Source organism: Lampris incognitus, chromosome 2 (assembly GCF_029633865.1).
Source record: "Lampris incognitus isolate fLamInc1 chromosome 2, fLamInc1.hap2, whole genome shotgun sequence".
NCBI lineage: Eukaryota > Metazoa > Chordata > Actinopteri > Lampriformes > Lampridae > Lampris > Lampris incognitus.
Genome location: NC_079212.1, coordinates 9,190,089 through 9,214,615, shown reverse-complemented (window position 1 = coordinate 9,214,615; position 24,527 = coordinate 9,190,089). Strand labels below are relative to the sequence as shown.

At 47.9% G+C, this 24,527-nt stretch overlaps 1 protein-coding gene across 7 annotated transcripts in view; it reads right to left on the bottom strand.

Annotated features, from left to right (window-relative positions):
- LOC130108500 (neuron navigator 1-like) overlaps positions 1–24,527 on the bottom strand; it is a 176,852-nt gene that overhangs the window by 87,658 nt on the left and 64,667 nt on the right. For all 7 annotated transcript variants that reach the window (XM_056275453.1, XM_056275457.1, XM_056275455.1 and 4 more), the window contains 2 exons: positions 13,948–14,050; positions 11,048–11,392 (listed from right to left, as the gene is read on the bottom strand). In XM_056275453.1, the coding sequence (XP_056131428.1) occupies positions 11,048–11,392; positions 13,948–14,050 (448 nt within the window). The remainder of the gene's footprint in view (positions 1–11,047; positions 11,393–13,947; positions 14,051–24,527) is intronic.

Genomic DNA, 24,527 nt, shown 5'->3' with positions numbered 1-24,527 from the left:
TTTAGTGCAGTGAACCGGCCCGTCTCTGGGTGTAACCATGGTAACGATGCGTTCAGTAACGGGAGGTCGCTGAGGACGGGAGCTCCTCCATCCATAAACAAAAGCGTCTGTGCCCAGTGGGGCAGAAAACAAGCCACACATTCATCCAATCATCCACACGTGTGTGTGCGTGTGTGTGTGTGTGTGTGTGTGTGTGTGTGTGTGTGTATGTGTCCTACGCTCATTACCTCCACCAGCAGGACAAAAACAGCCGCGGCTATTGCCGATGACTATCTATTTCTGATGAGGCTCAGAAACTTGTGACTTTACATTTCCTGCTGCAAACAAACACACACACACACACACACACACACACACACACACACATACACACATACACAAACACATACACGTTTGCATTAATGCCATTCAAAACCTCCAAATGACCATCATGACTCCTTTAACCTGAACTCCAAGCTAAAGGAGGTGGTAAACCTTCTGAACACTGTTTGAGATGACAACATGGTCCAGGATGGGTCCAGGATGGTGACCCAGACATTGAGGACGCACAAGCCAGTGAACATGTTTTGAGGTGACAACATGTCGGTATGGGTCCGGGATGGTGACACTGAGGATGCACAAGCCAGTACATTCTTAGCGCCGGTCCCAAGCTTGGATAAGTAGGGAGGGTTGTGTCAGGGGGGCCATCCAGTGTAAAATGTTTGCCAAATCAAACATGCCGATCATAAATCGGATTCCCATACCAGATTGGTCGAGGCCCTGGTTACCAACGACCGCCACCCTATTGGGTGGGAATGACGGATGGGTTCAAGGTGGAGGTGGGATTACATCAAGGATCGGCTCTGAGCCCTTTCTTGTTTGCAATGGTGATGGACAGGTTGACAGACAAGATCAGGCAGGAGTCTCCGTGGACGATGACGTTTGCGGATGACATTGTGATGTGTAGCGAGAGTAGGGAGCAGGTGGAGGAGAGCCTGGAGAGGTGGAGGTATGCACTGGAGAGAAGAGGAATGAAAGTCAGTAGGAGCAAGACGGAATACCTATGCGTGAATGAGAGGGAGGACAGTGGAATGGTGAGGTTGCAAGGAGTGGAGGTGACAAAGGTGGATGAGTTTAAATACTTTAGGTCAACTGTCCAAAGTAACGGGGAGTGCAGAAGAGAGGTGAAGAAGAGAGTGCAGGCAGGGTGGAGTGGGTGGAGAAGAGTGTCAGGAGTGATGTGTGACAGAAGGGTGCCAGCAAGAGTTAAGGGGAAGGTTTACAAGATGGTTGTGAGACCAGCTATGTTATATGGTTTGGAGACAGTGGCACTGATGAAAAGACAGGAGGTGGAGCTGGAGGTGGCAGAGATGAAGATGCTAAGATTTTCATTGGGAGTGATGAAGAAGGACAGGATTAGGGACGAGTATATTAGAGGGACAGCTCAGGTTGGACGGTTTGGAGACAAAGCAAGAGAGACAAAATTAAGATGGTTTGGACATGTGTGGAGGAGAGATGCTGGGTATATTGGGAGAAGGATGCTGAATATGGAGCTGCCAGGGAAGAGGAGAAGAGGAAGGCCAAAGAGGAGGTTTATGGATGTGGTGAGGGAGGACATGCAGGTGGCTGGTGTGACAGAGGAAGACGCAGGGGACAGGAAGAGATGGAACCGGATGGTCTGCTGTGGCGCCCCCTAACGGGAGCAGATAGTAGTAGATTATTTTATGCCCTTATTGGATTAGCCTACATGTCTTTATGTTGCCGAGTTAGCTTCATTAAAGAAAGCTGATTTAATAAAAAAAGACTACCCCGTTGAATCCGACGAATCTCTTTATTCTAACTGAGGATTTTGTTCGAGGATTTTTTTTGGAGGGGTTTTATGATGACGTCGTAAAACACGACGACGGACGTTCGGAGCTTCATTCGGAAACCTCGACAGAAGCTTCAAATGTAAAAATAAAACGAGAGTCGGCGCCGCCGTACCGTCATGTTCATATTCCAATCAGACCCAAAAACAACAGTCACCATCCATACACGCTCCTCATCCGGCCTCATCTGGCTGCCCCCTTACCTCCCAAACCACAACCAATAATGGCAAACACGTGTCTCCGTTAATCCTTACCATAACTCTCAAAGCGTCGCTTTCATGGGTGGGGACAGAGAAGACAGATTTACTGCTTCACCCACCAAAGCCTTTACTTCTTCGGTCACGATATTCGACGCACCCATTCCCCTTTTGTTTTACAACCACACGCTCACAGGAACAACCCCCCCACCCCCACCCCCCTCACCCCCACCCCCGGTTTCCGGGTAAAGATGACGTGTGTGTGAATGTGTAAGGGGACTAGTTGGGGGGGGGGGGGGGGACTTGGTCCAGATGTAGGTGAAACTCATCGGAGGCCCCCGGTCATGAGAGAACAGGAAGCAGATATTGGATAATACACGTGGGGGGGGGGGAGGGGGGGGTCCCGGGGTCACGGTACACTCAGTAAACATCATGGCTGGGTAACCTGACGTGAATCACACCCAACGTGAATCTTAAAAGTGAGTCAGACTCGCTCTGATTCACTCTGAGTCACCTCATGTTCCTCATGATGAAGGCCGTGTCTGGGTAACGCACTACCCAGACTCCTTAACAGAGAGAAGAAGAAGACGACAGGCGCTCATGACCTAAACAAAGACGTGGCGTGTGCCTGTAATGTATAATACATAGGAGGAACACCCTATGTATTATGTATGGAGGGACCCAGGGGGGTGGTGGTGGTGGTGGGGGGTAGCATGACCTCTGCACGAGAGTGCTGGTTATCTATAATGCATGAGAGCATATAATAAAATGATGAGAAAAGGGAGAGACGTCCAGAAGTGACAGGGTAGAAAGAGGACAGAGAAAAGAAGGCGCTAGCAGCATTAGCCTGCCCTCTAGTGGTCCTGCAGGAAGACCCCTTGGTATATAAATAATATAATATAATAGGCTCCAGCATCCTGCGACCCCGATTGGGATAAGCGGCTTGGATGATGGATGGATGGATGGATGGATATAATATAATATATCGTGTTATGATATAACATAACATGATATGATAAGACGTTATGCAGACGGTAGTAAAATACAGAAAATGATCACCGTGTCTCCGTCAGCCTTCCAAACACGTCTGTCCGTCTGTTTCTCTCTCCTAAATAACTCTTTTAATTCGTCCTGTACAACCAAATCAGCACGTGTCAGCTGCTGTGTCTCCATCTAAATACTTAAATCTAGCAGCAGACAAGCCGCTTCATCCTACTGACCAGCAGACAAGCCGCTTCAGGGATGAAGTCAAAACAACAGAGTTCTTCTTCTGCTGTTGTGAAGGGTCACGTCTGCCTGGATGTCTGCCAGGTACACAGTATGAGGTGTAAACTGCATTCTTATTACTAAACAACATGTCCCCATGTGGGACGTTGGACTTCTGGAACTGGTGATGAACGTTTCTCGTTTATAAATTCATAAATTAGCTGATTTATGGTGGTGTCAAACATCCATCCATCCATTATCCATCCATCCATTATCCAGCCATCCATTATCCGACCCGCTTCCTGCTCTCAGGGTGGTGGGGATGCTGGAGCCTATCCCAGCAGTCATTGGGCGGCAGGCGGGGAGACACCCTGGACAGGCCGCCAGGCCATCACACACACACACACACACACACACAAGCACACACACACACCTAGGGACAATTTAGTACGGCCGATTCACCTGACCTACATGTCTTTGGACTGTGGGAGGAAACCGGAGCCCCCGCAGGAAACCCACGCAGACACGGGGAGAACATGCAAACTCCACACAGAGGACGACCCGGGACGACCCCCCCAAGGTTGGACTACCCCGGGGCTCGAACCTGTCAATATGTGTCAAATAAATGGGGCAGAAACCAGAGCACCTTTCCTTATTGCCGAGTCTGAAACGCTGTAACAAGAGAAATGCAAATCTGTATTCAACATGTTACTATCACCTGAAGTCTACACACACACACACACACACACACACACACACACACACACACACACACAGGCATCCACATACAGATTTACAGCCATACGATTGGGGATTATCTGGTGGAGAACAAATGAAGGTTAGAGACCACAGCAGTCCTTCATCGTGGAGCCTCGCTGGTCTTGGCAGCCACAGTCCGCTGCTGAATAAACCGCAGTCTCACAGAGGAGGTGAGCACGTGTATCGTTTTAGACTAAACAAGAAACAATATAATACGAATAAAAGCGTGTGTGTGGGCACGAACAAGTCAGTTCGAGTGATACGGAATCAACTCAACGTACGTTTTAAATCCAGCCAATGAGCCAGCTCGGCTTTACTGAACGAGACCTGAATCCGAGCTCAAGGAAAACCGGTTGATAACAGTTTCACCTCAGCAAAACCAGAAATGTTGTGACCAGATTTTTTTTTTTAAACGGGACATCTGCATCCGGGTTCTGCTAGGGGGCTCCAGAGAGCCAAATCTGTGAGGGGGAGGAGGAGGTGGGTCCTTCATTTGATGAAACCAAGCCAACTTTGCCAGTCGGATCACAGCTGAATGTGACAGGGCCATCTCCATAAGGGGGCCTAATGACTAATGACTAATGACATCACCCCCCTCCCCCACCCCATCCCGGTTCTACTGTAGAATGCTCAATTGACTATGGTGATGCCAACTGCACCGAGGGTGGTGGTGGTGGTGGTGTGTGTGTGTGTGTGTGGGGGGGGGGGGTAGGACAGCTGTCAGTGTCAGGCTTTGTGATTCATTACAGAGGAACTGATCGGTGCTTTGTTATGCTGGTAAACCACCAACAGCTCCGACGGCGGCTTGTGAGGAAGTAACCATCAACGGGGCAGCAGCGTTCCCCCCACAGGCTTAGATCATTAATTACAGGGTATCTGCAGGCATCAGAGAGATAAAAACACAGCCACAGATGCAGTAATTCAACAAGATGGGTCAACTTCACATCTTATAGCTACATATTTGTTCTAGTCCATATATATTAAGCAGGAGAACATGTTTTTCGGACATTTTGGCTCGTTTCTTTTTGAGCATGGTATGTTTTCCCCAACAGATAAACACAGCGGGTAAGCATAGGTTCTGCATAACAGTTAGCATTAGGAGGACGTCCGGTAGCGACCCACCCAAGACGGCCGTATAGGATAGGAAGGACCTCAGTCAACCTAACAAAACCCGGTAAAGGTTGTATTATGAGTCACAGATCTTCGGTGCAACAGTGAGATAATAGTCTTCTGAAATAATGGCGCAAAAAAAGAGTCGCTACTTCACACGCGACCCTGCTCAGAACCAGCGCGGTAAAGCCTCGCCGGGTAACGCCGAGGAAGAAGCCAAAATGGCGCTGACAGAAACTTAGCGATGGAGTTACAGGGGCATCCGAAACATCCTCGAGAACTTTGCCAAAGACAGGGCAGGAGGGAAGAACGGGATGGAGTCCCTAAAGGAGATGGTTAAGAGCGACAGAATTACCGAGGCCGAATCACGGATCTCCAATCTGAAGGACGGAGAAGCCAAGAGAGGCCCGCTACTACACATTTCCTAGCAAACCGTTGTCCTATGGCAGAAAGCGGCCAGGTTGGAGGGGTTTTCACGTGACCAGAGTATTCACATCACAGCAGTGACGTGAAGATTTGGATGGTTTCATCAAAACTTTACTAAGGGAGGCTCTGGAGAGCAACATCGATGACTGGTATGAGGTAGTCCGAGCACATCGAGTCGGACCGCCACCAAGCGATACCTCCGGACCCCTCCAGACATACCATCATTACCCGCTTCCCCCGGGACAAAGCCAAGACTTGCATACTGACAGTGGCGAGGGAAAATAAACAGATCAACTGGAAACACACACGGATTCGTTTTTTCCGAGATTCCGCCCAGGATGTACGGGAACAAAATGGATGAAATTGGACGAGGTGAGATGTTTAACTACAGAAGAGCAACACTGATGATGCTCTGCAATATCCAGCAACGAGGACTTTCATACTGGAAACCAGCGGTACCAGTTTACCGGCCCCGCCAAGGCCAAGAGCGTCCCCACCCATATAGGAGACGAGGATCCAGCGGACTTTAAGTCTCAATACGGACAAAATATGAAACGTGTCTAGGGGGCGTCCAGGTAGTGTAGGGGTCTATTCTGTTGCCTACCAACATGGGGATTGATGGTTCAAATCCCTGTATTACCGCCAGCTTGGCCGGATACAACTGGGGGAAAATAAGTCTTTTCACATCAATACTCGAAGAACAATGAACACTTAAATTCGGTAAGAGTACTTCTACTCCTATTATGTACTTCTACTTACATACAAGAGTACTTCTACTCCTATTGGAGCTGCCCTGCCTACCATAAGCCACCTGTGGACTTCCGTTTCTTTCTTTTTTTTTACAATTGGACATATTGGTGAGTAGGATCTTTTCTTTTCATCATTAGTGGTTCTTTACCTGGGACTTAGTTGTGTAATCCATACACTAAATCTATGTAAAATACTACTTTTTTTTTTAAATTGTCCTCTTACATGTCGACCAATGGGGTGGACTCCCAGGCGACTATTCTGTGTCCACGGCATCTGGAGCTCATGTTGTAGAAGCCAGACATTTATCTAACGGAAAATATGCAACAACAACAAATGATCTGACACCTCAAGAGAAGTGGGACGGGGGAGGACTTGGTGGGCCAAGAAGGTGTCCCGGGACCCCACATGCTACAGAGTGACTGATGCTGAGTAACAGTGTTGCATTATGTTTTTTATGTATTCCTATCTGTCAACTTTTAGTCCTGGGAGCCTGACATTACTGTTACACTCTTGTTCCAGTGCACTCAGTGCTGAGAAGATCTCATCATTTAGATAAGATGTCCACATCTTCATGACGTGGCAGTTAATACTGTAAACTGAAGCTGTGGGGGTGCTCAAACTTGTATCACGGAACACAGCAGGCTGTCATAAGATTGTGAAAAGGAAAAAGGTTTTGACGTATCTCAAAGAGAGAAAAAGCCGATGTTGTTCTGAAGCAGGAAACACGTTTAGATGAGGAAGAGTCCGCCAAACTGAAGAGGGACTGAGTAGCTCAAGTTTACTGCAGTATGTTTACGCCGAGGAAACAAGGGGTTATAAATCTGGTTAAGGGTGTCCGCGTAGCGGTCTGTTCCGTCGCCTATCAACACGGGGATCGCTGGATCGAATCCCGTGTCACCGTCGGGCGTCCCTACAGACACACCTGCCACCCACATAAGGAAGGTAGACTGGTCATATTAGATGCCACAATGGAAGGTACACGTCTAACTAATATTTATGCACCACACTCTGCCATAAAGTTTGTAACGTAATTAGTCATGTTGGAAATAATGTCATTATTAAAGGAGACTTCAACCAAGTTAGAGCTTTGTGTATGGATAAAACATCAAGACATAATCAACATAATATTGTGATTTTTGAGATACTTTATTGATCTCCGCGGGGAACTCATCCTAGCTGTGTAGCTTTGTGAAGCTAGGAGAAGTGGGCAGCCGCCACGCAGAGCCCGGGTACCAACTCCAGTTCGTCTTTCCATTGCCTTGGTCAGGGGCACAGACAGGAGTACCAACCCTAACATGCATGCCCCCCGCCACAGACACGAGAACATGCAAACGCCACACAGAGGATGACCTGGGATGACCCCCAAGGTTGGACAACCCCGGGGTTGGAATCCAGGACCTTCTTGTTGTGAGGCGACAGCGCTAACCACTACTATGTCGTCCATCCTAGCTACACACCAGTTGTCAGAAGAATTAGGGCTAACCGACCCCTGGAGATTATTACATCCAAATGACAAGAACTATACTCTCTTTCCGCACCCTCACCAGACTTACTCGAGAATCGATTATTTTCTGAACTCCCGGTCTTCATTAAGTCACATAATGAGTGCCACAATTAGCAATATATTTCTGTCTGTCCGTGCACCTGTGGATATAGTCCTCGCCTTACCAGGGAAAATAAGAAAAACATTACAATGGCACTTTAACAACTTAATGCTGAGACATAAAGACTCATGCACATTCATGAAGTCAGCGATCCAAGAATTTCGGGCTCACAATGAGAGGGCTCAATCCATGAAAACGGTAGAATACGGGATGTATTCAAAGCTTATCTAAGAGGATGCCTCATCCAACATAGCTCTCATCAAAAAAAGGAAGATACTGAGAATGAATGTTAAGACTAGATCAAGATTAATAAGCTAGAAAAACCCTATATAGAAAACAGAAACCCACATGGAATAAACTGAATAGACTTAAATGTGAGCTTACCATATTTTACAGAAGAAAACTGAATTTGCATTATTTTTGCACAAGGCGAAGATACTACAAACAGGGAGAAAGGGCTGGGAAGGTATTGGCACATACAATAAAGCAACTATAAACACAGAACCTGAATCCTTCAATATTTGATGAGGACAATAACATTAGCACACACACCGAGGGAGTAAAAAACATATTAAAATTGTTCTATCAAGAGCTGTACACGTCACAAGGAACAGTACCGGAGGTGAAAGTGGAGGAATTTTTTTTGTCGATTGGATTCCCAATATTAACAAAAGCCCGGAGGTGGTTATTAGAAGGGAACATTTCTCTTGAAGAAGTGAGACAAGCGATTAGCAGCCTTAAAATAGGGATGGCTCCAGGGAACAACGGGTATACAGCCAACTTTTATAAGAGATTCTAGGAACAGCTTGCTCCAAGACTGCTTGTTGTCTATCAGGACGCTTTTCCGAGTGGGAGACTTGCTGAAAGCATGAGATCAGCTGTTATCACCCTTCTCCATAAGATAGGAAAAGATCCTCAGCACTGTAGTAACTACTGACATCTCTTCTTCATCCATATCAGGTAGGGTTTGTGAAAGGAAGAAACTCGTCTGATAACATACGGAGATTGCTGCATATTATGTGGAAAATGAGAAATGATGTATGAATGCTTTCTCTTTAGATGCTGAGAAGGTATTCAACTAAGCAGAGTTGCCATTTGTATTTTACACACTGGGTTAAGTTAATGTACACAGACCCACAAGCCACTGTTCCGACAAACGGAATAACTTCCTATCCTTTCAAATTAGGCTGCAGAAACCAACAGGGCTCGCCCCTTTCACCTCTTATCTTTGCACTCTTCCTGGAACCACTAGCGAGTGCTTTAAGTAATAATATAAATACAACTGGGGTCAAGGCTGGTAAGATAGAGCACAGACTTTTCCTATATGTGGATGATATATTGTTGGTGGCCACCAACCCCTACATTGTACCAGAAATCTGCTCTGTCATCAACTCTTCCTCAGAAGTGTTTGTAATCAGAGGCTATGCCACCGTCTAGAGTATGTCCCCCCCGGCTATAAGAGCCAGCTGGCAGTTCAGGTGGATGCCAGAAGGCATCACGTATCTCAGGATCAGGTTAAAACAGGGCCTACAAAAAACAATGGAATTTAATATCCCACCAATCCTTCAAAATATACAGACCATGTTACAAAATTGAGCCAAGATGAACATATCTCTATTAGGAAGAATTAACTCGGTAAGATTGATGACAGCTCCTAAAATACATGCTCCCCTTGTTCTTCAAACAAGTTCTACTGAAAAGATTCAATGCAATGGCAGAGAAGCTTGTGTGGGCAAGAAAAAAAAAGCTTTATTTAACAGGGCAAAATTATATGCAGCAAAAGAAGAGGGTACGCTCTCTCTATCCTGCACTGTCTGGTACCACTGGGCTTTTTCATTGTCCCGACTTGCCAAAATGAATCTTCCTATAAATTAGGTCCCTTCTTGGGTGAACAGGAATTGACCCCACCCCCCGGAGCCATTCCTAACTCAACAAGGTAGGCCAGTTCCATTTCAAAACCCTGTGTTGACTCCAGAGACATGGAGGGAGGTACATCAAATGACAAGGTCCAATCCACATGCCACACCAAGGCCCTCTGTTTGGAACAACAAAAAGCTATTAAAAGATGGGAAATGTCTCTTTTGGGAAAGAGGGGTCAACTCAGGCATACAGATTCTTGATGACCTTGTGGAGGACGGAGGAGTTAGCTCTTTCGAGGATCTTAAAAACAAGCATCATCTGCCTACCTCGGACTTCTGGAGATTCTTACAAATTAAGACATCTTTGATACAAAATTAAAACCTGGTGGTATCACTAGAATCCAGGAACTCTTCCTAAAAAGGAAACAGACTACACAGTTTGGGGCATCAAAATTTTACAAATATATTAGAGGCCCTCGGTGGCTAGGGTTGACAGAATTAAGGAATCCCAGGTGACTCCTGGAAGAACCTTATAGCTTCTTGGCATACCGATTCACATTAACCACAATCTCAGCTCATACTTTATAAAAGCATCAATGGAAGTTACTGGACTTCTGCGTCATGAGGAACTTCTGGCCTTACTGATGGCTGTACAGGGCTTGCCCCTTTTTCTCTCTTTCCTCTTTCTTTTTGTACTGTTTGGTGGTTGTCGTTTTTGTTTTATTTGTCGTTAACTGGCTTACTATTATCCTGTTTGTGCTTGTTGATACGGTTTACGTTACTTGCCATATATTTGTCAAGGATATAAATGATGTCTGGTCATGTGAGGTTATCACCAGACTGTTTTCTTTTTGTTTTGTGCGTTTCTTATTGTCTTAAAAAAATTGAACTGTACGGTGGTTGTATATGTCTGTCAAAAATATCAATAAAAAAGGAAGATTTTGGGTTTTATAGTTGTTCACAAGTTTTGATTTTGCTGCAGAAGAACTCAACTGATTCTGACAACTATGAATATTAAAATCATATAAAATATTCATGTGGAAAATAAGACCTCATAAATTCAAATTCAGGACAATTTCATAACTTTTAAGGCCTAATATTTGTAAAAGTAAATATGAGAAATTTTAAGACAGACACCCTATATAATGTGGCCCAGGCATCCTGTATCTCGCAGAATACAGTCCAATACCTATCCACTCATAGTGTACAAACACGAAAACCAGGATCAACCAGGGTGGTGAACAAATGCATTTACTGAAGACAAACACGGGAGAGGAAGACTGACTTACCCATTACCCAGATCATCGATGTCATCGTCATCATCATCATCATCATCTTCTTCTTCTTCCTCATTTGGGCTCTTGCCCCCGAGGTCGCTGTCGCTGAGGTAGACGCCCTTCAGAGGGGCCGGGTTGGGGTCGTCCAGGCCTTCGATGAGATGGATACGGGAGGTGTGGCTTATGAGAATGGGGCTGTGTGACTGGCTGTGACCCGTGGAGGGGGCGTCGCCAGCCTGCAGACGGGGGCTGGCTTGACCCTGTCGCCATGACAACGGAGAGGAGCGATTGGACAGGCTAGAGACGGAGAAGGCGGCCGCCTCATCGCTGTCGTAGCACACGCCTCCCTCCAAGCAGCTACAGAAAGAGAGAGGGGACAAGTCTCACAAACTGAATATACTTTCTCCATAAGCAGCTCCCCCTGTAGCGCTGACGAGGACGCGCACTGTTTCGACAGTAAATCCTCACTTTTTTTTTTGTTTTTTGGTTTTTCCCCCTTTTTCTGCCCAACCGTATCCAGCCAATTACCCCACTCTTCCGAGCTGTCCCGGTCGCTGCTCCACCCCCTCTGCCGATCCGGGGAGGGCTGCAGACTACCACATGCCTCCTCCGATACACGTGGAGTCGCCAGCTGCTTCTTTTCACCTGACAGTGAGGAGTTTCACCAGGGGGACGTAGCGCGTGGGAGAATCACGCTATTCCCCCCAGTACCCCCCCACCCCACCCCAACCCGAACAAGTGCCCTGACCAACCAGAGGAGGTGCTAGTGCAGCGACCAGGACACATCCAACTTCCCCACGCAGACGTGGCCAATTGTGTCCGCAGGGACGCCTGATCAAGCCAAAGGTAACACGGGGATTCGAACCGACGATCCGCGTGCTGGCAGGCAACGGAATAGACCGCCACGCCACCGGACGCCCTATCCCCACTTTTTCCAGGGTATATTATACTTTACCCCTCCGTCGCACTTCCTTGGGCGGTCCTCCTTCTCTATTAGAACCGAATAGAACAGAACTTTATTTGTCATTGCACAAGTACAATGAAACTCATCAAGAGATGGAAACGGATGATCCGCTGTGGCGACCCCTAACGGGAGCACCCAGAGGTAGTAGCAGTACTACTGTCATGTATTTGTATGTATTGTATTTGTGCTAATCCTTCACGTGTTTGCTTTTACTGTCAACCAGGGAGGGAGTCCAGGGAGGGACCGCAGATGAAAATCAACTTTGAGCTCCCACTGGTACGTCAGGTGGAAACGGTTTGGTTTCATGTTGTACACGGTCCCTTACAGACGAATACATGAGTGAATGAATGAAACAGAACAGAGAAAAGAGGTGAATGTTCTGTTTCCTAACGGAGGTTACATTTCCTCCATCCTCCCCACCCCTTTTCTCCATCCTTCCCTGCATCCACACGTGTTCAAAGCCCGCCGCTGGCTACAGCTGACAGGCCGCTGCTGCTGCTGGAAGGACTGGCGGATTAACTCACGCTCCAGGTTAACACACACGTGTGTGTGTAGCACGCGCGGGTGTGTATCTGCGTTTGTGTTTCCATCCTCCGTCAGTAAACGTTTCTTCTATTTGAAGCCGTATTCAGGCCTCGCTTTAAGCCCGGGACCGCACAGACCTGTCACTTCGTACCGGCGTGTGTTTGTGCGTGTGTGCGCGAGCGAACATTAGCGTCACACCGAGGCCGGCGTGTAATTCCGTGATCCCCAGGCGCAGCGCGGCGCATCGCTGCGGCGGTGCTGATGAGCATTAGCGTGTGAAAAGTTACCGGGTCTCACGCCGTGCACCCGTACGCGCACTTCCCTGTCATGCCGGGGCTAATCTCGTCTTCGGGGTGCAGAGTCATCTCGTTGGGAAAAAAAAAAAAAAAACTTAAACCAAAAACTGCAGAGCAGCCATATTGAAGAAGGGATGACACACAGCCCACCCCGTAAGACCTTTTTTTTTTTGCCTTGTATTCGTCCTGTTTACTCATATATTTCATCTTGCCTTAACACCTAATTCTTTGCTCAATGTAGTCACTGAAAATACATTATTTTCCACAGGGATCGCCAGTTCGAATCCCCGTGTTACCGCCGGCTCGGTCGGGCGTCCCTAGAGACACAATTGGCCGTGTCTGCGGGTGGGAAGCCGGATGTGGGTATGTGTCCAGGTCACTGCAGTAGCGCCTCCCCTGGTCGGTCAGGGTGCCTGTTCGGGGGGGGGGACTGGGGGGAAATAGGAAGAAGTGGCTGGCGACTCCACATGTATCAGTGGAGGCATGTGGTAGTCTGCAGCCCTTCCCGGATCAGCAGAGGGGGTGGAAGAGTGGGCTAATTGGTCAAGTACAACTGGGGAGAAAAAAGAAAACAGTTCATTTTCACAGGGACATATGTCATCTTGTTTGGACAGGAAGTGTCCACAGACACGGCGGTGGGTCCTGGAAGCCCGGGCCGTCTTCACGGCGGGCAGCGAGCGCGTCAAGGTTATCCCGGCATGCTGAGGCCATGACTGGCAAAAGGAAATCCAGTCCAGCGGGGAACCATCTGCCGATTTACTCTCCATCCAGGGATGGCGAGAGGAGGCATGGAGAGGAAGACGGAGGGGGGCAAACTGTCAAGGACAAAATGAGGACTGCAACTCACTGCAATGGAGAACAGTGGGGGGAGTACGGGGGTGGGATGACTGCAGAGGTGGAGAGAAGTGATAGTGTGTGTGTGTGTGTGTGTGTGTGTGTGTGTGTGTGTGTGTGTGTGTGTGTGTGTGTGTGTGTGCTTTCATATGTATGGGTACGTGGGGAAATGTTGAGTAATGGACGATAGTTCTTGCATATGTGTGTTGGTATATGTCTGTGTGGGTGTGTCTGTGTGCATACGTGTGTGTGTGTATGTTTGTGTGGTAGTATGTGCGTGTGTGTTGTCTGACCTGTGGCTGAGCTGTGCCCCCCTCAGGCTGGTCATCGTCTCCTCCAGGTTCTGCCGAAGGTCAAGAACATTTTGCACCGTCCTCTTCCTCTGGGACTCTGGGTCTGCTCACACACACACACACACACACACACAAAAACAAACACAGGATATACCTTTTTTAGATGGATGTACCACAATACATTTAATGCTGATGACAATAATGTCTTTTACTTTTAACTACAGACACACTACTCTTCTAGCCTCCATTGATTAAAACACAAACTGTGATTATTTATATATATACGTATGTGTACACACACACACACACAAACGGGTATCCATGGTCAGCCGTTTAAAAGGCACAACGTTATAAATCCCACAAAAGGCTCAACTGATTCATTTTCCAAGTCCCCCATAAAGAGGCAACAGAGATAGAGATGGGAATGTAAACACAACAGGGATAGTGATGGGAATGTAGGCACAACAGGGATAGTGATGGGAATGTAGGCACAACAGGGATAGTGATGGGAATGTAAGCACAACAGGGATAGAGATGGGAATGTAGGCACAACAGGGATAGTGATGAGAATGTAGGCACAACAGGGATAGTGATGGGAATGTATGCACAACGGGGATAGTGATGGGAATGTAGGCACAACAGGGATAGTGATGGGAATGTAGGCACAACAGGGATAGTGATGGGAATGTAGGCACAACAGGGATAGTGATGGGAATGTAGGCACAACAGGGATAGTGATGGGAATGTAAGCACAACAGGGATAGTGATGGGAATGTAAGCACAACAGGGATAGTGATGGGAATGTAAGCACAACAGGGATAGTGATGGGAATGTAGGCACAACAGGGATAGTGATGGGAATGTAGGCACAACAGGGATAGTGATGGGAATGTAAGCACAACAGGGATAGTGATGGGAATGTAAGCACAACAGGGATAGTGATGGGAATGTAGGCACAACAGGGATAGTGATGGGAATGTAAGCACAACAGGGATAGTGATGGGAATGTAGGCACAACAGGGATAGTGATGGGAATGTAGGCACAACAGGGATAGTGATGGGAATGTCAGCACAGCTGATTGTCCAGCCGGCAGAGGGACAAGATGAATTAAATACCATGCAGACAGACAGACATGACTGACAGACTATGAGGCTCTCAGACGGTCCTAAAAGACCTGATCCATGCATGACCACAAGCTCTCTGTCTGTCGTGTGTTCAACAGACACGAAAATGAAGACACATAACAGACGATGGAAATGTGGTACGAATTAACAACACATTGAGATGACAGAAGACCAACAATTCTCTTCCACACACAACTGCTGGGCAGATGAGTCCTCCTTCAGACTTCTCCATCTCTCCTTTCTCACCATATCATTGCGTCTCTTTATGGTCATGTGACCACCGTTCCCTGTCCCGCCTCGCTGCCTGTGTCGTGCCCTCATATCCGCTCGCCGTCAGCCTAAACTGCAGCTTTTCTCACCGTGAACCTATCAGCCGAGAGACCGGCATTTGTCTCATCCCTACCCTAATGGACTCAGTCCAGTAATCTACCCAGACTGCACCACGTGTTGGACCAGTGTGTGTAGGATTGTATACCTCATTGCCCCACCACACACACACACACACCCCACACCCCCCCCTGTGCTCCCCTGGGGTTAGAAGATTGGATGCAATCTCAGACAATGAGATTTGTCTAAATCGGCTCAAAACACTTGAACAAACAGAGGACCAAAATGTAATTTATACCAGTACAGACACCTTGTGTCCACACACACAACAACAGACAGAAATGTCCACTATAAGGTTTATTGATCTATTACAAAATAAACAATGACTATTTCCCTGCTTCAGCCACAGCAAAACATTTTCTGAGGCCTAGATCTAGTCTGGGCTCAGATTATTACTGTGCTACTTACTATATACTACTTTAAAACCTTGTTCTAACACAGAGACCCCCCCCACCCCACCCCACACACACACACAATACACTGTCATTAAAGTCTGGACGCCTGAGCTGCTAAAGCATGACCTTTGACCCTTGACTGCACCCTCTATGTGTTCCTCCTTTTCTATTTACACCATCTGTCTGTAAAGATGCAGTAAAACAGTGATGCTGACTATGTTGATTTAGCAAGCACATCTCCAGCCAGACAGGGAAGTAGACTGGTCAGGGAAGCAGACTGGTCAGGGGAGTAGACTGGTCAGGGAAGTACACTGGTCAGAGAAGGGGACTGGTCAGGGAAGTAGACTGGTCAGAGAAGGGGACTGGTCAGGGAAGGGGACTGGTCAAGGAAGTAGACTGGTCAGGGAAGCAGACTGGTCAGGCAAGTAGACTGGCCGGGGAAGCGGGCTGGTCGGGGAAGTAGACTGGTCGGGGAAGCGGACTGGTCAGGCAAGTGGACTGGTCAGGGAAGCGGACTGGTCAGGGAAGCGGACTGGTCAGGGAAGTGGACTGGTCAGGGAAGCGGACTGGTCAGGGACGTGGACTAGTCAGGGAAGTGGAATGGTCGGGGAAGAGGACTGGTCAGGGAAGTGGACTGGTTGGGGAAGTGGACTGGTCGGGGAAGTGGACTGGTCGGGGAAGTGGACTAGTCAGGGAAGTGGACTGGTCAGGGAAGGGAAGTAGACTGGTCAGGGAAGTAGACTGGTCAGGGAAGCAGACTGGTCAGGGAAGTGGACTGGTCAGGGAAGTAGACAGGTCAGGGAAGGGAAGTAGACTGGTCAGGGAAGTAGACTGGTCAGGGAAGTAGACTGGTCAGGGAAGCGGACTGGTCAGGGAAGTAGACTGGTCAGGGAAGCGGACTGGTCAGGGAAGGGAAGTAGACTGGTCAGGGAAGTAGACTGGTCAGGGAAGCAGACTGGTCAGGAAAGCGGACTGGTCAGGGAAGCGGACTGGTCAGGGAAGCGGACTGGTCAGGGAAGCGGACTGGTCAGGGACGTGGACTAGTCAGGGAAGTGGAATGGTCGGGGAAGAGGACTGGTCAGGGAAGTGGACTGGTTGGGGAAGTGGACTGGTCGGGGAAGTGGACTGGTCGGGGAAGTGGACTAGTCAGGGAAGTGGACTGGTCAGGGAAGGGAAGTAGACTGGTCAGGGAAGTAGACTGGTCAGGGAAGCGGACTGGTCAGGGAAGTGGACTGGTCAGGGAAGTAGACAGGTCAGGGAAGGGAAGTAGACTGGTCAGGGAAGTAGACTGGTCAGGGAAGCGGACTGGTCAGGGAAGTAGACTGGTCAGGGAAGCGGACTGGTCAGGGAAGGGAAGTAGACTGGTCAGGGAAGTAGACTGGTCAGGGAAGCGGACTGGTCAGGGAAGCGGACTGGTCAGGGAAGGGAAGTAGACTGGTCAGGGAAGTAGACTGGTCAGGGAAGCGGACTGGTCAGGGAAGTAGACTGGTCAGGGAAGTAGACAGGTCAGGGAAGCGGACGGGTCAGGGAAGTAGACAGGTCAGGGAAGCGGACGGGTCAGGGAAGTAGACTGGTGGGGTGTTGAGTGAGAATGAAAACCTGCATACACATGGCTCTCTATGGCACACGACTGAGCCAACAATGCTGTACAATACTGAATGTCTGTCTGCATTTATGTATTATGACCCCCCCATTCATTCTGCTGGGCTCGCTCTCGTCTGTCTCTTTGTGTTGGTGTGTGTTTGGGGGGGGGGTCATGGGGTCTTATATGAGAAAAGAGTTATTATGGTAAAATAGAGGGGCAGGCCATTAACCTTCAGGGTTCAGTTCAATAGACCATTATAGCCGCCCAACTGAGTCCCAAATCAACCTGGTTGCAAATGCACCATGACCAGGAGACTGAAATAAAACCTGGTCCAAGAGAGAGGGACAATGAAATTAGTGAATGTGTGATTAAAGGGACACATTAGACACCCTACACAGAGCCTCTGTGCTGTAACAACGTCCCCCTTACGGGGTATTTGGGGCTTTCTGGCTGCTCTGTGGTGGCAAAACGAGTCCTGACAACGCTGGCAGAGGTTTAGCTGGCTGACTCCTAAACACCCCTCCCCCTCCCCCACCTCCTCCCCCGGTTACCCCCCGTGGATCACTCCAGCTGGCGGGTGAGAAAGAGAGAGAGAGAGAGAGGGGGGCCATTCTAATGAAAAAGGAGGACAAGTCACGACCCTCCAGAGGTATCAGTCTCAACAACAGCTGCAGACTAAACACCATGCTTATGGGACACATAATGCACTGCGGACACGGATACACACACACACACACACACACACACACACACACACACACACACACACACACAATCACACACTTAAACGCTTACAGCCGGCCATAAGGCCGCATTGATTTTCCGGGGAGAGAATAGTCACATAGGCAATTGATTAGCTTGCCCTGGGGACAGGCAGCTCAATAGAGAGATGATGGAGTCCTGGTGATCCGAGCCCCTGCCAGTTCAAAACACACGTAGAGGCGTGATGCCGCTTCCTACACCAAAAACACCCGCATTCGTTTGACGGTGTTGTTTCTTTTGCGTCAGTTTGCATTTGTGTGACGTGTTAATTTTAATGAAATGTACTTGAAAGTTGTGCTCGGGTTAAGTCACGCAGAGCCGGAAATACTAGAGCCTCCCTGTGCAGACGGCGCATGCACGGGGAAGGCAGCTAGCCTTGTGTAGCATGGGAATTCACTACCGGAGTGTTTTCAGGATCTCAGAACATATTACTGTGCAGCAGGAACAAAGAACGCCGCGAACACACACACACACACACACACACACAGAGGCTTTAATTGGCCGTTTTTAATTACCCTAAACGGGAGCTTTGTTTAACATCAGTGCCGAATTGATTAGATACAGTCTGTTCAATTGTGTTTGTGCGCATACATTTGTGTGTGTGTCACTGTTAAGTGTGTGTGTGTGTAACAGACCCGTCTCCCCTCTCTTTCTGGCCTCAGCGGTCCCAGCTGGCATGAGGAGGCGAGAGGGGGGGGGGAGGGGTGCAGGGGGTTGAATCAGGGATGCAAATATCCCTGTCAGCATGGGGCGGCTCCCAAGTGGTGCAGCTAAATGACACCCGGCGCCGCAGCAGGCTCACGCACCCGGCCGCCGAAGCCCGGGAAACGGGGCAGGAGAGCGGGCGGGCCGGCCGGCCGGCCTTCTTGGTGTGGCAAAGCCGACGGGGACACCGCGATTCAGTACATCCAGGAACGGCGTGGTGCAGCATCCTTACCTCAGCAACGACTGTGTGGTTCGGCAACATGTCGGCTGAGGACAGGAGACGGCTGGAAAACGTGGCGCGCACCGCATCCGGAATTACCGGATGCGGTCCTCCAGCGCCAGCAGAAATCCACGGGGCCAGAGTACAAAAGAAGGGCCTTAAAGTTTTAGAGGACACCTCTCGCCCACCTAACAACCTTCTTAACTTCCTGCCTTCTCACAAAAGACTTAAAACACTCAACAGTGTGAAGACCAGAGCATCCGGAGTCCAGAACAGCACACATCCCGAAACCGCCCCCCCCCCCTTAACACGCTAAACTTAGCAGCGCCGGCCGCTCGGCGGGTCGAGGGAACAGCAAGGCAGGGGTTGTTATGGTGTGCCGCATCTGGTGGTGGCCAGGAGTTTCTGCTGGTCCCCCTACAGGTGCCGGTGTCTCATCCATGTTCCGATGTGTTGGACGTTATTTTATTCGACCCATTCATGGCTTGGGTTTTATCTATTTATTCATCTTGGATGACTGTATTATGTGCTTGATAAGTGAGTGGTTCTGGTTCTGGTTCTGTGTGTGTGTGTCTGTGTTGAAGTGAGCTCACTGACAAACTCCAATCACTTCTGCTGATACGGCAATAAAGTACTGACTCTTGAAACATTAATCCCAGCTGGTTAACTGGTGTGAGGATGTACGTATATAACCATGAACACACACTCCTCATCCAACTCCTCATCCAACCCCTCATCCAACTCCTCATCCAACTCCTCATCCACCTCTTCATCCAACTCCTCATCCAATCCTTCATCCAACTCCTCATCCAACTCCTCATCCAGCCCCATCCAACTCCTCATCCAATCCTTCGTCCAACTCCTCATCCAATCCTTCATCCAACCCCTCATCCAACTCTTCATCCAACTCCTCATCCAGCCCCATCCAACTCCTCATCCACCTCTTCATCCAACTCCTCATCCAATCCTTCATCCAACTCCTCATCCAGCCCCATCCAACTCCTCATCCAATCCTTCGTCCAACTCCTCATCCAATCCTTCATCCAACCCCTCATCCAACTCTTCCTCCAACTCCTCATCCAACCCCCCATCCAACTCCTCATCCAACTCCTCATCCAATCCTTCATCCAACCCCCCATCCAACTCCTCATCCAACCCCTCATCCAATCCTTCATCCAACTCCTCATCCAACTCTGAAATCAACCAGGAGGCCCTTTACAAATGGCCAACTCAGACTCTTGAAATGAGAGTCAGCAGGTTTAGAGAGAATGAAAGACACTGAGCATACTTGTGTGTGTGTGTGTGTGTGTGTGTGTGTGTGTGTGTGTGTGTGTGTGTGTGTGTGTGTGTGTGTGTGTGTGTGTGTGTGTGTGACATCCTCTGCATCCTAATGCAAGCACACCATCAGCCAGACTGAGAACAAATCCAAAGAAAGATCAACTTCAAACCCGCTTTTTCCAGTAAGGAAACAATAAGTTAGCGAGTAAATGAGGAGAGAGAGACAGAGAGAGAGACAGAGAGAGAGAGAGAGACACACACAGAGAGACACAGAGAGACACAGAGAGACACAGAGAGACACAGAGAGAGAGAGAGAGAGAGAGAGAGAGAGAGAGAGAGAGAGAGAGAGAGAGAGAGAGAGAGAGAGGCCTGTGCCTGCTTCACCACAGCAAGAACACAGATGGCAAGACAACATAAATCCAACAACAAGAGACCTGTCTCTCTCTCTCTTTGTGTGTTTGTGTGTGTGTGTGTGTGTGTGTGTGTGTGTGTGTGGGGTCAGGAACAAGCCCATAAACTAGAGCTGCTGGCCTTTGCATCCGCAGCAGAACAGAGGCCTATTTGAAGCCTCCTCACAGTAAAGTGTTGGCAGGTCTGTAAAAGCTGTCACAACCCACAATGACGCTACACACAAGACAATCTACAGCTCCTTACAACACAACAACACAACACAACACAACAAGACACAACACGGCACGACACAACATGACACAGCACGACACATGACACAACAAAACACAACATGAAACAATACAACATGACCCGACACAACACGACACGACATAACGTGACACAAGAACACAACATGAAACAATACAATATGACCTGACACAACATGACAAAACATGACACAACACAGTACAAGACATGATACAACACATGACACAACACGACATGACAACACCACACAACATGACATGACACAGCACAATATGACACGACAACACAACACAACATGACACAACTCAACACTACACAACATGACAAAACACAACACAATGCTACACATGACGAGACAAAATACGTCAACACTACAAAACATTACAATATGACATTACACAGCACAACACAACATAATACTGCACAACATGGCACAACATAACACCACACATGACATAACACCACACAACATGACATAACACCACACAACATGAAAACACAGCACAACATGACACAACACAACACGACAAAACACAACACAACGCTACACATGACACGACAAAATACGTCAACACTACAAAACATTACAATATGACATTACACAGCACAACACAACATAATACTGCACAACATGGCACAACATAACACCACACATGACATAACACCACACAACATGAAAACACAGCACAACATGACACAACACAACACGACAAAACACAACACAACGCTACACATGACGAGACAAAATACGTCAACACTACAAAACATTACAATATGACATTACACAGCACAACACAACATAATACTGCACAACATGGCACAACATAACACCACACATGACATAACACCACACAACATGACATAACACCACACAACATGAAAACACAGCACAACATGACACAACACAACACAACATGACAAAACACAACACAACGCTACACATGACACGACAAAATACGTCAACACTACAAAACATTACAATATGACATTACACAGCACAACACAACATAATACTGCACAACATGGCACAACATAACACCACACATGACATAACACCACACAACATGACATAACACCACACAACATGAAAACACAGCACAACATGACACAACACTACACAACATAACACAACACAACACTACACCACATGACACGACAAAATACGTCATCACTACACAACACAACATGAACTGACACAACATGACATAATACTACACAACATGGCAGAACACAACATGATATAACACAACATGACACAAGTCAATTTGTCCATGCCATTGGACTCTGGCATAGCACAACACAACATATTAGTAGAGCAGTGCACTCAGTAGTGTGCAGATCTCCACCAGGCGGGTGTATCTCCTGTTGTCCACACACACACACACACACACACACACACACACAGACACACACACATGCCACTTCACCACCCAGACACACCGCTGCTCCACTAGCAAGAACCCCCCCTCCCCAAGACACGCTAATGGCTCCGTCCCTCCAAAACACTATTGTGTGTGCGTTTGTGTGTCATTTCCCCTGGCATCTCTTCCGTTGTGTTTCTGTCCTTCGATGAGCAAGAGTCTAAAAGCGGTGTGAGTTCATGCATGTGTAAGGTTGCATGCGTGTGTGTTTGTTGATGTGTGTGTGCTTGTGGGTTTGTGTATATGAGTTTGTGTGTGTGTATGAGTGTGTGTGTGAGTTTATGTGTGTGTATGTGAGTTTTTGTGTGTGTGTGTATGTGAGTTTGTGTATGTGTGTTTATGTGTGTGTGTGTGTGTGTGTGTATGTATGTATGTATGTGAGTTTGTGTGTGTTTGTGAGTTTATGTTTGTGTGTGTGTGTGTGTGTGTGTGTGTGTGTGTGTGTGTGTGTGTGTGTGTGTGTGTGTGTGTGTGTGCGTGTGTGCGCTTGCTTGCAGCCTCGTGTGTGAGAGCACTGGTTCAGGGCAGTATAAATGTATAAATGGGGGGTTTGAGTAATGGCTCCCCTTCCTATTCTTTTCCTTCCTTCCCTCCAGACCTCATTCATCCCCGTCCATTCCATGTGTGTGTGTGTGTGTGTGTGTGTGTGTGTGTGAGGACACATGCTGGTGTCGCTGGATCCCATACTGCATGATGGATGCAGGCCGGGCAAGTGTCTCTGGCACTACGTCTACACCGGGACGGTTCGGTTAGCTGCCCACACACTCCTCTTTAAAACGGCTTTTCCTCCCCACTTTTCCTCTCCTCTCGTGAGGAGGCCATCATTACTGCATTCCACGCAAGTGACATATGAGGAAAACACACAAACACTCACACCAGCAAAACACCTTCAGCCATTACCAGTCTGTGTTTTATGAACGTGAACATATTCTGAGGTTACTTCAAAGACACACGGAAGAACAACAAGAATGATGATGGAGGATGAGTGAGGTATGACATCACACGTGAAGAACAAGGAGAACGATGATGGAGGATGAGTGAGGTATGACATCGCATATGAAGAACAACAAGAACGATGATGGAGGATGAGTGAGGTATGACATCACATGTGAAGAACAACAAGAACGACGATGGAGGTTGACTGAGGTATGACATCACACGTGAAGAACAACAAGAACGATGATGGAGGATGAGTGAAGTATGACATCACATGTGAAGAAAAGCAAGAACAATGATGGAGGATGAGTGAGGTATGACATCATATGTGAAGGACAACAAGAACAATGGAGGATGAGCTAGGTATGGCATCACATGTGAAGAACAGCAAGAACGATGATGGAGGATGAGCGAGGTATGACATCACATGAAGAACAGCAAGAACGATGATGGAGGATGAGCGAGGTATGACATCACGTGTGAAGAACAACAAGAACAATGATGGCGGATGAGTGAGGTATGACATCACATGTGAAGAACAACAAGAACAATGATGGAGGATGAGTGAGGTATGACATCACATGTGAAGAACAACAAGAAAAATGATGGAGGATGAGTGAAGTATGACATCACATGTGAAGAACAACAAGAACGATGATGGAGGACGAGTGAGGTATGACATCACACGTGAAGAACAGCAAGAACGACGATGGAGGTTGACTGAGGTATGACATCACACGTGAAGAACAACAAGAACGATGATGGAGGATGAGTGAAGTATGACATCACATGTGAAGAACAGCAAGAACAATGATGGAGGATGACTGAGGTATGACATCATATGTGAAGGACAACAAGAACAATGGAGGATGAGCGAGGTATGACATCACGTGAAGAACAGCAAGAACGATGACGGAGGACGAGTGAGGTATGACATCACATGTGAACAACAGCAAGAACGATGATGGAGGATGAGTGAGATATGACATCACATGTGAAGAACAGCAAGAATGATGAGGGAGGACGAGTGAGGTATGACATCACATGTGAACAGCAAGAACGATGATGGAGGATGAGCGAGGTATGACATCATGTGTGAAGAACAGC